The 15,267-nt window shown below is 45.9% G+C and overlaps 1 protein-coding gene across 1 annotated transcript in view; it reads right to left on the bottom strand.

Annotated features, from left to right (window-relative positions):
- Positions 1–3,624: 3,624 nt before the first annotated feature.
- The window catches only part of ABCA3 (ATP binding cassette subfamily A member 3), a 56,236-nt gene continuing 44,593 nt past the window's right edge, over positions 3,625–15,267 (bottom strand). The window contains exons 21-31 of the mRNA XM_018552378.1: positions 14,814–15,018; positions 13,022–13,241; positions 10,795–10,953; positions 10,483–10,640; positions 9,288–9,422; positions 8,434–8,628; positions 7,987–8,174; positions 5,870–6,040; positions 5,600–5,784; positions 4,388–4,461; positions 3,625–3,801 (exon numbers count right to left, since the gene is read on the bottom strand). Of these exons, the coding sequence (XP_018407880.1) occupies positions 3,670–3,801; positions 4,388–4,461; positions 5,600–5,784; positions 5,870–6,040; positions 7,987–8,174; positions 8,434–8,628; positions 9,288–9,422; positions 10,483–10,640; positions 10,795–10,953; positions 13,022–13,241; positions 14,814–15,018 (1,822 nt within the window). The 3' untranslated portion in view covers positions 3,625–3,669. The remainder of the gene's footprint in view (positions 3,802–4,387; positions 4,462–5,599; positions 5,785–5,869; positions 6,041–7,986; positions 8,175–8,433; positions 8,629–9,287; positions 9,423–10,482; positions 10,641–10,794; positions 10,954–13,021; positions 13,242–14,813; positions 15,019–15,267) is intronic.

Raw genomic sequence — 15,267 nt, 5'->3', positions numbered from 1 at the left:
TGTTGGGTGCCCTCTGCTGTGTTCCCGCTGGCTGCCTATGTTGGGTGCCCTCTGCTGTGTTCCCGCTGGCTGCCTATGTTGGGTGCCCTCTGCTGTGTTCCCGCTGGCTGCCTATGTTGGGTGCCCTCTGCTGTGTTCCCGCTGGCTGCCTATGTTGGGTGCCCTCTGCTGTGTTCCCGCTGGCTGCCTATGTTGGGTGCCCTCTGCTGTGTTCCCGCTGGCTGCCTATGTTGGGTGCCCTCTGCTGTGTTCCCGCTGGCTGCCTATGTTGGGTGCCCTCTGCTGTGTTCCCGCTGGCTGCCTATGTTGGGTGCCCTCTGCTGTGTTCCCGCTGGCTGCCTATGTTGGGTGCCCTCTGCTGTGTTCCCGCTGGCTGCCTATGTTGGGTGCCCTCTGCTGTGTTCCCGCTGGCTGCCTATGTTGGGTGCCCTCTGCTGTGTTCCCGCTGGCTGCCTATGTTGGGTGCCCTCTGCTGTGTTCCCGCTGGCTGCCTATGTTGGGTGCCCTCTGCTGTGTTCCCGCTGGCTGCCTATGTTGGGTGCCCTCTGCTGTGTTCCCGCTGGCTGCCTATGTTGGGTGCCCTCTGCTGTGTTCCCGCTGGCTGCCTATGTTGGGTGCCCTCTGCTGTGTTCCCGCTGGCTGCCTATGTTGGGTGCCCTCTGCTGTGTTCCCGCTGGCTGCCTATGTTGGGTGCCCTCTGCTGTGTTCCCGCTGGCTGCCTATGTTGGGTGCCCTCTGCTGTGTTCCCGCTGGCTGCCTATGTTGGGTGCCCTCTGCTGTGTTCCCGCTGGCTGCCTATGTTGGGTGCCCTCTGCTGTGTTCCCGCTGGCTGCCTATGTTGGGTGCCCTCTGCTGTGTTCCCGCTGGCTGCCTATGTTGGGTGCCCTCTGCTGTGTTCCCGCTGGCTGCCTATGTTGGGTGCCCTCTGCTGTGTTCCCGCTGGCTGCCTATGTTGGGTGCCCTCTGCTGTGTTCCCGCTGGCTGCCTATGTTGGGTGCCCTCTGCTGTGTTCCCGCTGGCTGCCTATGTTGGGTGCCCTCTGCTGTGTTCCCGCTGGCTGCCTATGTTGGGTGCCCTCTGCTGTGTTCCCGCTGGCTGCCTATGTTGGGTGCCCTCTGCTGTGTTCCCGCTGGCTGCCTATGTTGGGTGCCCTCTGCTGTGTTCCCGCTGGCTGCCTATGTTGGGTGCCCTCTGCTGTGTTCCCGCTGGCTGCCTATGTTGGGTGCCCTCTGCTGTGTTCCCGCTGGCTGCCTATGTTGGGTGCCCTCTGCTGTGTTCCCGCTGGCTGCCTATGTTGGGTGCCCTCTGCTGTGTTCCCGCTGGCTGCCTATGTTGGGTGCCCTCTGCTGTGTTCCCGCTGGCTGCCTATGTTGGGTGCCCTCTGCTGTGTTCCCGCTGGCTGCCTATGTTGGGTGCCCTCTGCTGTGTTCCCGCTGGCTGCCTATGTTGGGTGCCCTCTGCTGTGTTCCCGCTGGCTGCCTATGTTGGGTGCCCTCTGCTGTGTTCCCGCTGGCTGCCTATGTTGGGTGCCCTCTGCTGTGTTCCCGCTGGCTGCCTATGTTGGGTGCCCTCTGCTGTGTTCCCGCTGGCTGCCTATGTTGGGTGCCCTCTGCTGTGTTCCCGCTGGCTGCCTATGTTGGGTGCCCTCTGCTGTGTTCCCGCTGGCTGCCTATGTTGGGTGCCCTCTGCTGTGTTCCCGCTGGCTGCCTATGTTGGGTGCCCTCTGCTGTGTTCCCGCTGGCTGCCTATGTTGGGTGCACTCTGCTGTGTTCTCGCTGGCTGCCTATGATGGGCGGAATCTGCACTTTGCCGTGTTCTCGCTGGCTGCCTATGTTGGGTGGACTCTGCACTCTGCCGTGTTCTCGCTGACTAAGGGCAGCATTTTATGAAGGATTCTGAAATAAGATAGACCAAGTCGGTGACTTTGAAAAGAGCAGCATAAATAAGATTTATTATTTCGTTTTGTACAATCAATGCCTGTTTGGAGCAGTTAAAATGTGTTCCGAGGATGAAGAGACCCTACAGAGCATTACACAAATTGTTCCCCCTCGATTCACAACTGAACACAAGCTTTGGGTTACATGAAATCAGTGCAGACCATGCAGCAGATAATCATCCAATACAGGCCATGTACATTCACCTTCACCACTTTATTTTGCATTTATCTTAAGAGGGGCTTATGTTGCATTGTGGACCACAGGTGCCGAGACTGATATCTGCTTTGGGTGGTACAGGTGGGTTGAATCTCTTTGCTGTCTTCTTGGTGTACTCTAAGACTCCAGGGGCAATTTCGTTCTTCAAAGAGTGGTTGCTCGTAGCAACCAATCAGATTTCTTGTTTAAAAGCCCAAGTCCCCCCTAACCTTTTCTAAAGCCTCCCACGCATGTATTATTGAAAAATAATGTGCAGGATACATGCCTTTTTAGCAGCTTCTGACCGGTCACGTGACCAGTGGGGTCCTCCTTCTTCTGTCAGGGGGTGGTCCTTACCACTGCACAGAACAGTGCTCACGTATTGCCTTTGTGTGCGGTAGTACTGTGAGCCCCAGTCAGCCTTATGACACATCCCCAGGACGCGTGTCCACGACACCCCAGGTTTGCAGGAAGTGGGATAAATGGCATGGGTGTCATTCAACCCAGAAGAGCGGTTGCAGGAAGAGGATGGAGTGGGGGAGTCTACAGGTCAAAATAGATAAAAGGAGCTGGAGGGCGATTTAACTTGTGGTTGTCTACCCAAAAGCAGACATATCAGTTCCGGCTGGACTTGGCCTTTCCAAAGCCCCTGAAAGTGGTTAAAGGGTATACAATTTAATTTGAACTCTCTTAAATTAAAGCAGATATTCCTTAAAGCTCCCAGCACCTCTCCTGGGGCACTGACGGAGCAGTAAGGCACTGTGGGGGAGCAGGGACACTGCCGCTTGTACATTCAGAACAGCATCCATCAATACAAACACTCAAACTTTGCATTTCAGTCCTTGTGATTTTCTACCCAGAAATCCCTTCTTTGTTTTACTCCCTTTCAGCTTAAAGTGTCCAACTAAAAAAAAAAAAATTTGCATTATTTTGACTCTTCGTAGTGTGAGGCAGGTTTTCTTTCATTCCAACATTAAAACATTAAAACGTCACAATCATTTCACGGTCCAATGCCTCTGGGATTAGGGAGTGCAAACCTCCGTGGTAAGTCTTCAGCGCGGCCATACCCATTGCGCTGAGGATGATGGGACAAGAGATCACCAGGTTACACACCATATAAAATGTAGGAAAGAGGAGGCACTGGTGGACGTTGGTCATCATTATCATAAGCCCAGCAAGAAATCAAAATCCTCGAGACAAAATGACAAAGTGTTTTGTTCTCATGAAGCTCTTGCTGGGAGTTGCCAAAAATCAAGGCCCGGTTTGACGTGGACGGAGGAAGGTCATAACTGAAATGTTTAGACATACGTAGACAAACTAATTTCAACTGTGGAAAGGTGATGTCCTTGAAGACCACAGAGAAATTCCTGGATGGAGACACTGATGAAGGTTGACAATCCCGGAGCGACACACAGGAAATGAAGACAGAACGAATGTCATTGTTAAGATTAGACAGCCGGCTGTCTGCTGTCAGAGGAGGAATGTATCCCAGCCTCTTCTGCGAAACATCTCCAGCTTCCTCTACCAAGAGGTCATCCTATATGAAGCCAACTTCAGGTGGTTGCTGGAAGTGGCTGAAGCTCAGGAAGACTTGCTCCAGTGTGATCTGGCTTACACAGTAATCCTCCAGATCAAACTTCTCCTTGGCCTTTTCCAGGATCCCAAATACCTAAGACGAGGATGAGACTAGTTAAATCCGGGCTTTACTGTGTTTTCAGTCAGGCCAGAATGTGTAGAAAAAGAAGTCCTAATGGTCTAGTCACTGGGGGAAGAGAGTGCAACAGGCAATCAATAAACTGGCATGAGCCTGTTTTGTAAATGACCCTCCACCCCATTCAGTGGTCAAAAGTAGCATTATGCTGCCTAAAACATGCCAATGGCTGGGTCTAATGTCCAGATTTCCACACAAAGGGACATTTACCAAGCAAATCAAATCGGTGACGAAATTAGACACAAATCAGGCTGCTTCTCATTTAGCAAAGTCCAAGAGTTTAGAGATTTAAAATAAAAGTTCACAAGACCCAAATGGGTTTGCACTGGACAGGTGACAGATTCACTTTGTCCCTGTATTCTCTCAGTGTGGTGCTAATCTAAAATGACCTAACTGGTCATAGGGCACCATAAGGAATGTGGAGTGTCTAGTCATGGTTCACAGATTAACTAAAAGCCACAGAGAAGAAGAAGCCATAGCAAGGGGACTGGAGTATAGTTTAACAATACTGGGGGTGGTGCAGCCAATGGCCATGTACTCTTACCTGGGCCCAGGTCAGATCCTGGTTTGTTATGTGGTAATGAACCATACCTTGGTGCTCATGCTTTAGCAGACTGCCTGCAGGTGACAACAAAAGGGCTGTGTTAATAATAAAGAAAACATTTCAGCAAAGATGAATCTCCTAAAACCATAAAGGTGCCTGCACATGCTTATTAGAATAGGTCAATATCTACCAAGAATGGTGGCTGGCAACACAGTGGCTAACCCATGACTCTGGTACCCTATGCGATTTGGCCAACCTTGTAGTAGTGTGCTGTGTGCAGCCAACTCTTCCTTTCCTCTTCAGTATGGATTGGCACTCTCTGTACACACTAAAGAATCCCTCTGTGTAAAAGCTACTGATCTGATGGTTGGTCGCAGATGTTCGCTAGGGTCCAGTAGGGAAGGCTCTCATGGTCAGGTTATAGTTCAGGTCTGGTGATTTGATCCAGCAAACTGGATTGTGGACCGTGGCTCTCTTAAAAGCAGCAGGCTGGCTCTCCTATTATCTGACTCCCCAACCCCACCCCTGAGCAGTGCACTAGTCAAAAGCGCTGCTCAGGGGTGGAAGAGCGCTGTTAATTGGTGCACTGTTCGCCACAGGAGAGCCAGCCAACTGCTTTCTGGGACAGCCGAGTCAGACTTCTCCAGAGTGCTGCAACACAGGTATTTTAACCCTTGCTGCAGCACTTGCCAGTTAGATAAAGAGTAGAACAACCCCTTTTTTTCCTGTATATACAGTCTAATGGGAGGGTAGAATTAGGCTTTAAAGCCAGAAAAAGGCCATGAATTACAACACTCAGGGAAAGGCCAAGAATTGGTGAACAGAACACTAAAAAAACAGTGTCTAAAGCTGGAAACACATTTGTCTGATGTTGCCAGACATGGTTTTCATCGAAGTCAATGGAAATGCAACAAAATAAATGGCACATTGCAATGCACTGTGCACAGCATAACCATGCATGTAATAAGGTGTGTTTATGTGTTGATGCAGTTGCATTAATTTTAATAGAAAACACATCTGACAAGCGAGTTTTCAGCCTACTGTCCTGAACCTGGAGAACTCACTTCTATTATCCACTAATAAAGGGTCTAATTGTTGGCCATCTCAAATGGATCTCTGCCTTACATTTGCTCTGTTTTATGTCATCTTTAAGTTAGGACCATAACTACTATAACATATCATAGTTGTAGTTGCGGAATATTGAACACTCACCTGGGAAGACAGTCTCTACAAAGTCTTTGAAGCCTTTCAGGTCATCCTTTTCTCTGGAAGTCTTGGCAAGCAATGTGTAACCGCTGCCAAATTTGCTTTTTAGGTGCTGGGGGCTCCCGAGGCACTTTAGCTGACCGTTCACCATGATGGCGAGCCGCGTACAAAGAGCCTCACACTCCTCCATGCTATGGGAAGGAGAAAAGCAGTTTTGAAAGGTCATTTCTAGGATTCAGCTTTCACCTGAGCATCAGTAATTTCCAATATCCTCACCTATGAGAGGTTATGATCACAGCTTTCCCACTTTCCCGTGTTCTGGTTACAGCATCCCACAGCAACCTTCGAGCTACAGGGTCCATTCCAGTGGATGGCTCATCCATGAAAATGACTGGTGGACCTCCAATTAGAGCAATGCCGGCGCTGAGCTTCCTCTTGTTCCCACCACTAGGAGCAGACAAATGGATGACATATATTACCCAATAGCAGCAAAAGGGAAACAATGCTATTTGCATAGACATTTCTGGGGCTCCAGTGTGCATTGGGGCAGCCATTACAAATGGAGGCTCTGCTTCTTGTTTTGTAGTACTGTACAATGACAGAGATTCTCAAGTGTGAGGATTAGAAAACAAGGGCACAGAAGCGCACTGGCATAGTGTAGCAGGTCAAATGTATTCACCATTTCACTTAAATGTACAAAAGTATCTGATGTGTAGAAGTCGAAATGCAAATAAAGAATGGGTATTGAGGGAATTGGTCAGATATCCTCAGGATAGAGCCACTGGGGGTGATTTACTAACCTACACACACGCACGCACCAGGTACGTGTGATTTTTACACAGCAAAACGTATTTATCAACCAAAAAGTCTCTAAAAGCATATTTCCACTAATGCCATATATGGAAAAATCATGCACATGATGCATATATAATGCTGCTTTACAGTTTAGACAAAAATGGTTAGCTCATGCATTTACATTCCTGCATTCATCAACGCAAGCAACACAACATAGAGCTAATTTACACAACATCACCTTGCAATTCATGCTTGGCTTTGCACAACACACCTGCTGGGTGTGTACACACTACAAAGGTGTCTAGATTCCACCAATAGATCATGCTGGGAGGGAACACACTACAGAGGTGTATACTTGTTTGTGGTGTGTTTAGAAGGTTAGTAAATCAACCCCACTGTATCAGATGCTGACAGCGCTGTGTCCAGATAGCAAGCCTGTGTGAAGGGTGGCTACGTTTGTTCCCCATGGCCCCTGTGTATGTTGTAAAGTAGCCACCGCTCCAAGCTCAGGGAGGGTTAAACCCGCTTCCATTCTTTTTTATTGCCTGCTGTGTTTAATTCGTGAGATTTTCCTTCACTTCCTATTCTGTAGATGCCACAGGAAGTGAGAGGATATATTTACAATGTGAGGGAAATGCCTTCTTAGACAGCTGTCACAGGAACAAGTGTCCCCATTGGAAGATTCCCTCTATTCCTCTTCTGGTGGCAACTCAAATTTGTGAATTCCCCCTCACTTTCTATCCTGGTGACATTGGTGATCAGGACAATTAGAGGGAGCGAATCTCCCAAACAGGGACACAGACAGCAATAAAAACCTAAAGCAGAAATAGTCAGCACTCCTTAAAGACTATGTATTAAATGCAGAGGTATTAGTAGAATATATTTGCAGCACATCTATGTGGAAGCCACGCTGCCCCATCAAGGCCCCTCTGTATAGTGCGGCCCCTAGTTCTGCTGCAAATATATGCTACCAACACCTCTGCTTTTATTGCATACTGTTTAAGGAGTGCTGCCTATTTCTGCCTTAGATTTATACACTGTCACCATTGGCCATGCACACTACTACACTGATTTGGGGGTTTTAACCCCTCACCACTCTATCCAAATTTAAAAAATAAAAGTTCTGCCTTTAGTTATATTTTAAAGTAGAATTATGGTCCCACATGTGAGGTAGGCTGCCCATATCAGTAACACCAAGCTCTTTTTTTAAGTACCTCCTGGAACATAGACCCACTGAATGGGCACTTCCCTTGATAGGGTGACAATGCTCTTTCTCCTGCAATAAAATTCTGCAATAAAATCACTGCAGCGTAGTCACCCTTGCTGCCACTAAAGCTGCTTAGATATTGGCATAGTTTAAAGCCTAATCAGTGAACAGCCACACCTAGCTCTGCTCACAGTCCTTAAGATTGACAGCACCTTGGTCTATCTTAGAGAACTGATGTAAAGTACTGCCCAGTTCTTCCTGCCCCCTTCAGCACTGCCCAGAAGGGTGCAGAAGAAACCCAGCTTCCCAGCTGCATTTACCATTAAGAAGAAAAAAAATAGAAGCTTTACATGGACATTAAGCTTTGTTTTATGTATCCCATGCTCCTTACCTGAACTGCCGCACCAGCTTGTTGGCATGAGCCTCCAGAAGCAAACCACGCAGCATGTTCTCTACACAGCTGGAGATGTAGTTCTCTGGGACACCCCTCAGGCGAGCATACATGAACAAAGTTTCCCGACCCGTCATGTGTTCTAGTAGGGGGTCAAACTGAGGACAATAGCCAATCCGCTGCTGAGCCTAGGAACAGAAAGTGATCAGCTTGATATGATGACCCTATCAATGTGTACTAAGGCTTTAAACAACAGTACAGTTTGTGAAATATATATATCTATATATAGATATATATATGTACATATATGTACAGGGGGGCAGCCATATTTACTCATTACATAATCAAAGCTCTGCTTCCTGCTTGGCAGTGCTGCACATTACATTAAGCATCAAATTTGCTCTGCAAAAACACACACATACATACACACAGTATGATTAAAATCACCTTGTTCAGGTTGTGCAGGATGCTATGTCCGTCAATGTATGCGTCCCCAGAGCTGACAGTTTCATCTCCAGTCAGCATGCGGAATGTGGTGGTCTTACCAGCTCCGTTAAAGCCAAGCAACCCAAAGCACTCCCCTCGGCTGACAGCTAGAGACATGCGGTCGACAGCAAGGACAAAGTCACGGCGACCGTACACCTTAAAAATAAGATTTTACCAAGTTAAAGCACAAGATTTTACCAAGTTAAAGCACAATTTTTTCAATCAGTGTTCAGATAAGATCCAGAAAATACAAATTTTACTTCCAGTGTTCCAATGTGCCTTTTTTTACTTTACCTGTAGACGTCAGCCAATCCCCTCTCATATTTCTGATTAATAATATCCTGCATTTATAGAACACTGAATTTTCAGTGTACATAGAGCAATTCAGATCAGCCCCTGTCCATCCCCTGCAAGAGCTCGCCATCTAATGTTCATACCCCACTCATACACACTAGGACCAGCTAGAGAAGTAGCCAATTAACCTTTGGTTTGTGGGAGAAAGCCAGAGCACCTCAAAATGAATCACATACAAATATTGGGAGGACACAGCTTTCATACAATAGCTGAATAAAAGGTAAATGGTCACATTGGCATTAGCTAGTAGTAGTTGGTGACATTTAGCTGGATTTGTTCTGCAATGATGAGGTAGAAGTGTACAACATTCAACATTAAAAATACATCCATTTAATGGTGCTAAACACTAACTATGCCATGAAGTTGATAGACAAAAACCTTCATAGACACATTCGCGTTTTAAAAGAATTCTTATTATTTCACTGAATTATCAGAAAATGACCCCACTGCCCTGGCCTCACCTTACTGAGCTCCCTGATTACTAGAGGGCTGCTGAGTGCAGATATATCCTCCACAGGAGACTCCAACACCTTCTTCCTCTCATCTGCTACATCTCTGTCCTCTGGGGGAGTGACTGGAGATTCTAGGGGTGCAGACTGAAAAAAAACAGAAGGTGAAGAGAGATGGAATTATGATACAAGCAACAAAATTTAACGCACATGCGTTGTGTAAGTGTGTGTAACAAAATGTGCGTTTAACAAAATATGATTGGCTGAACAAAATATACACAAGGTATACCAAGGCATTCATTTCAAATGATCGTACCTAACAAACAAACAAAATTATATATAATGTATTATTTGATTTCTTTGAATAGATGAAGTTGGCCTAAACAGCAGAATTCAGAATTGCACAGTCTATGCCCACAGAAACAAATGTTCTGCTCCCTCTAGTGGTACTCAGCAGGAAGTGCATGTCCCGTTTATGTTCAGAAATGTTTCTCTAACAGAAGAAGTAAGAAAATTGACCAACTATTCGAGGAAGATACTGACAAATGCAAGAATAGTATTCTGGGCCTGTTCTGACCAATCATGTTATAAATGTATTCAATAGATATTCAATTTTTTTCAGTTTGAGATGCTGGTTATATCAGTGACCCACCAGTTAAAGGAGAACTATGGGGTAAGTGTTTTTCCCCATAGTTCTCTAAAGGGTCACGGGAGGACATATACTAACCTCCTCCCGTGACCCAAAGCTCAGTATATCGCGGAGCTACAGCTCGCAGTATACCGAGACCGCTGCAGCCGGGACGGATCCCGACATTACTGTCGAGATCCACACACCTGCATGAGCGACAGCCGGCCTCTGCCTATCTAGAGGCAGAGCCAGCTGTACCCGCCCCCTCCCCCTTCCATTCCTCCAGTCAGTGCTGGAGGATCGGAGCGGAGAGCAAGGGAATCCCTTTGTGGAGCGATGACTGACAGTCACCGCTCTCTGCAGGGAGCTGATCCAGAAGTGAGCGAGTGACGGTATGTGTTCGCTCACCTCCCGATCTATTGAGCTGACGTGTGAGTGTTTCATTGTCACACGTCGGCTCGAGCTATGAGGATGAGTGATTTTCACTCACCTCATAGGTCTCCTTTAACTATGCATCTTAATCAAACAAACAATCATAAATCAAGTCCATATTAGTTTAACAAATCAGTGGTATTGTACCCAGTAACGTCGTCTGCACTGCCAAAGCTGGCAGAGGATTTGGCTCTCGATAAGGAAGAGGAGACACAGGAAGGCCAGGCCCTGGATGGTCATAGATGTCAAATAACGACCCACTCCCGGTTGAGAGAAAGAGAAGTAATTTGTTTGGTAGGTAATATCTGGAAAGTAATATCAGAGTTACATTGGATTAATACAAGAGTAAGCCTTATTTTTGGCTCACACAATCAACACTATATAATACATACACACATACATACATACATACATACATACATGCCTAAAGGTGACTGGCGATAGATTCTTGTTACTCACTCAGGAGTTTGCAGACAAATTCAGTTGGTATAGAGGAAGTGCAGAACTGCAGGAAGTGGTAGTTTTCGTAGAAGTTACTAAACGCTCGTCCCAGACAATAATTGGGGAGCACCAAAAATACGAGGTCCAGGGTGCGAGACAGGTCCACCAGGCCAAGGGCTGTTATGGGAATCACAATTAGAGTGTGAATAACAATTAGAGTGTGAATAATGGTTAGACACCAAGCATTACAATAAAAGATTAATCTAAAAAGGTACGGACTTTTTATTATAGAGCTATAGACCATTGTAAATTAAAGAAGAACTCGGGGGTAAAGAAAAAAATACCCTTGCAGTGCAGGGGATGTTAGTTTTACCTTACCCTTGTTCCCCTAGCAGCTAGCACTCTTCTCTTCTCTCTGATGCTCAGGGCTGAGGGCAGTCCCTTGGCGTCCCCACGTACATTGCAGGGGGCCCTGCATTGTACTTGGTGACATCCTTTTGTGACTGCTGGACAGAATCCTTAGCGATAAGGCTTTGGGAAGCAGTCGCATAGTGTGGAGGGAGCTTGCAGGAGTGAGGGATTGGGTAAATAAGTCATTTTTCTTGGTACCCTGGGCAAAAATTGGCATTCAACCCGACTGCGAGAGTATGTTTTTATTTTCCCTGGAATTCAGCTTCCAAGTAAAACGCCAGAAAAAAAAAATTACAATCATATAATTAGTAATGTCCCAAGACCTAAAATACATGTGGATTATTTCTTATAGTGCATCAGAAAATCCCACAGTAATCAGGGTTTGTGAGCTGGGTTAAAAGTCCACGTACTCCAATTAGGCGACAGCAGAAAAGTAAGGCTGAAATGCCACAACTCATGACACCTCTTCACCCTCTAACTTTATGTACGGATGTAGATTTACTAAGAGCACGAACCCTCTAAGTTGCATGCTACATGTAGCTGCACCAAGCTTTACCCTTGTACTGTCTAGAAAAGGGAGCTGATGACATCTGCAGGAGATGTAGTTCTAGCAGCCATGTATGTCTATGTCACCTGCCTGTAGACAACCAAGGCTTCCCACCTGACACTCTAAATTTAGCTTTTAAACATATATAAAACACATATATATATATATATATATATATAATCATACATACATACATATATATAGCAAAGTGAGGCTCTCTCGTCAGCAATTTAGATTTTATTCGGTTTCAGCAGCAAGGGAAAGACTTCTCATTGTTGAAGCCAGCGAGGGGTGAAGAGTACAAAGCAGGTGTCCTCCCAGTATCTTCCAGCAACCCTACTGTGGCAAATTCTTGCTAGCAACAGAATCACCAGTGTGACATGGCTCTTATTATGCCTGCCTAGCTGCACTGATCACGTTTAAACTCTACTTTAAAGCATACCTGTAATGTAGTAGTAATACATGTTATATAATGCTGTGAAAGAGGAGGATATGGAAGATGTATGTCCCTCCACTGATGGAGGCTTTAGTGCAATGTTTGACAAATTCCCTAGTCCTATGTATACATGTTACCCAGACTCTTTTAGGTTGTGGGAGTCCGATTTAACACGGACAGATGTTTTGGAAAGTGATGTTAGGTCTGACAACAAGTTTTAGCAATTGCTCCATTTCTTCCTTCAAGCTTTTGAGCCTTAAAAGGCTTTTTGGTTCCCTTTTGCCCAACTCACCTTGACCTAGAAGGTTGTATGTTTCTGTTGCTCTCCAAGCCCTGCTCCATAGAAGCCACTGTTTCCATTCACTGCACTGAGGATGGTCAACAAGCTGGAAACAGCTGGATGCATTTTGGAATAAATGGCTCTCTTAGGCTGCATCTATGATTTATTGACGTTCAGCTGGTCACAAAGCCTATAAGAATTGTATGACTGCCCACTAATGAGGAATAAACCTTTTCTTTTTTGAAACTTTGATAGCATAAGGACAAGTAGGTAACTTCTCTTTTACTAAGGCTCTACTGTGCTTTGTATTGGCTCATTGGGAAGCTTTTTGGTTCACCTCTCCAAAACCAGTGTGGTTATAGTTTTAGGTTTTTAATGGAACTTGCTCTCCTTCTCCCACAATAAAAAAAAAGAGATAGATGAATGGCACAAGGGGCCTGCTGAACCTTATGAGAGGTGCGGCTTAACATTTCTTTTCTAGCTTAAAAGTAAAAGAAGCAAGGAATCATTTTTCTTTGCTAGATTTCCTTAGGACGACAGGTGTATGTTAAGTGTAGTGTAGCGTTCCCACCTGGAATGCTCATGATAGTGACCGATAAGAAGCTGGCTGTGCCAGACAGAATGTTGAAGATGGTGAGTCGGGTGTACGCAGTTGCGGTGGAGGTGAACAGGAAGCTGAACAAGTACATGAGGGGAATGACAGCCCAGCCATAGAGCAGTAACATTATCATGACATCCACCAAGTGATGATCATCTGTATACGCTCGGACTCTGAAGGCCTGAAATACCACCTGTCAGTGAAAATGGGTAGAAATTAGACATGTGAAATAAACAGGAAATGAGAAGTCCTGCAAAATGACATTCATGGATATGTAGTGGAGACAAATAAAAAATATGGAATATACAGTGGCGACACAAGGGGGGTGCGGCCCGCACCAGGTGACACCATCAGAGGAGGTGACACCGAAATGACTGTCATTTTGGTGTCACCCCCTCTGAAAAGTCGGGTACTCTGTCATGGACCGAGAGCCCGACAGCTGCACGAGAGAAGGGGGACTTGGCGGCATACCTTATCCCACCTGACAAAAGTCCCCTCCTCTATCTGCCGGCATCCCATCACCAAGATGGCCGCCTGCAGTTAGGTGTGCGTGCGTCATGACGCCGCACATGTGCGTAATTACATCCCAGCGTGTGACACCCAGCCCGGGGATGCCTCTGGGAATACAAAAGCATTCCAGCAGGTAAGAAATTGTATGGTTCTTTAGGAGCATCAAACTTAAAGCGCATCTAAAGTCAAAACTTTCTTTTTAGTTTTGGATAGAGTGGTGAGGGGCTAGAACCCCTTTTAGCTTTCTATTGCCATCTGTGATCCATTAGGGAGAGCCACTTTCTTTATTTGTCCTGGTGACCATTGTCACAAGGACTGAAAGGAAGGGTGAATCTTTCTAACAGGGGACAGACAGCAATAACAGCACTTCTAACCTGTCACCACTCTATCCAAAACTGGAAAAAAAAATATGTCATACCGTGGTTGGGTCATCAAATTGATAAGTGGCCAGGGTATCACAAATTACACAAATATTTATTAACCTTTTAATTTGATATCCACCAATGGAGCTGATCTTCTGGTTTGAGTGTTCCTATGTGATTCACACAGTTTTACCACGGACAGGCGCCTGACGTCTTGACATCCTATGTGGGCACGTAGCCCATAGGAAAACGTTCGACACCCAATGCCACAGTTTTAGTGGAAACAACTTGATACATTTTTCTGCAGGTCCCTACTAATATGCACAATCAGCAATCTGACCTAACCACAACAGTGTATGTCTTTTTGCATTCCTTCACAGTAACTGCTCTCCCAACGTCCCACACCCAGGCTGCACACAATGATGTGCCACGGTTCTTTTGTATCTTCTCACTGTGGTACCATCTACTGTCCTGCATAGTTGCTCTACCTTATATTGTCACACAGTAGGGCTGGACAAATCCCAGGAGCCAGGCAGCCAATGGTCCTTAAAAATTACAGCTGGCTCCCAACTTTTAAGGTTCTCTAGTTGTTGTCCATAAGGCCTGCTCCTGGATTGGACAGACAGGCTCCTGAATTGCATAATAATTTGTCCGTCCCTGTCATACAGCGTTGTGTAGATATTGCTGTGTTATATGAAGGGAACACTAGACTAATAAATTAAAATGCAAATCATCATAAACATTTTCTCCACACATTGCTCTGAAAGGAGCTCGAATAGGAATAAATACACCCATTTACCCAAGCATTCCTAAATACTCTTATAAAATACAGAATAGACTCCCGCTATGTTTACTGTAATCTTGGGTACAGATATAGACAAATGTCCACTTACCAGCATCAGAGCACAGGGGATTACGAAGTTGAGCAGGTCCCAGGTCAGGGCGGACAACCAATAGCTGAAGGAAGAAGCTCCACTCACAAACTGTACATGTTTTGACTTCACAGCTCTTTCTCCAACAAGCAGCAGAGAAAATGTGCTAGCTAAGGAGGCCATTCCATACAGCAGGTTGATGGCGATGGCGAAGCCAGTCTGACCCCTGTAAGCAATATCAAATAAGCTGGGTGAATGCATCCGCAGGAATATTGACAACAGTCTTGCACTGTGTGTTATAATCAGTGTAGTTGGCATCACCTACCAACAGAACTGTAGTCCTACATTCAAAAATAAGGACCCAAACCAGTACCTGCGCCCCCCACCCCAAGCTTATTTTCCTGAACAATCATGAATACTACAGACATGACAGTACAGTAGTGAAATATTAGCTCTCTATAAATCCTAGTATTCT

This window comes from Nanorana parkeri, unplaced genomic scaffold (assembly GCF_000935625.1).
Source record: "Nanorana parkeri isolate BGI_ZX_2015 unplaced genomic scaffold, ASM93562v1 scaffold85, whole genome shotgun sequence".
NCBI lineage: Eukaryota > Metazoa > Chordata > Amphibia > Anura > Dicroglossidae > Nanorana > Nanorana parkeri.
The sequence above is the reverse complement of the archived record's forward strand: the minus strand, read 5'-3'. Positions and strand labels throughout refer to the sequence as shown.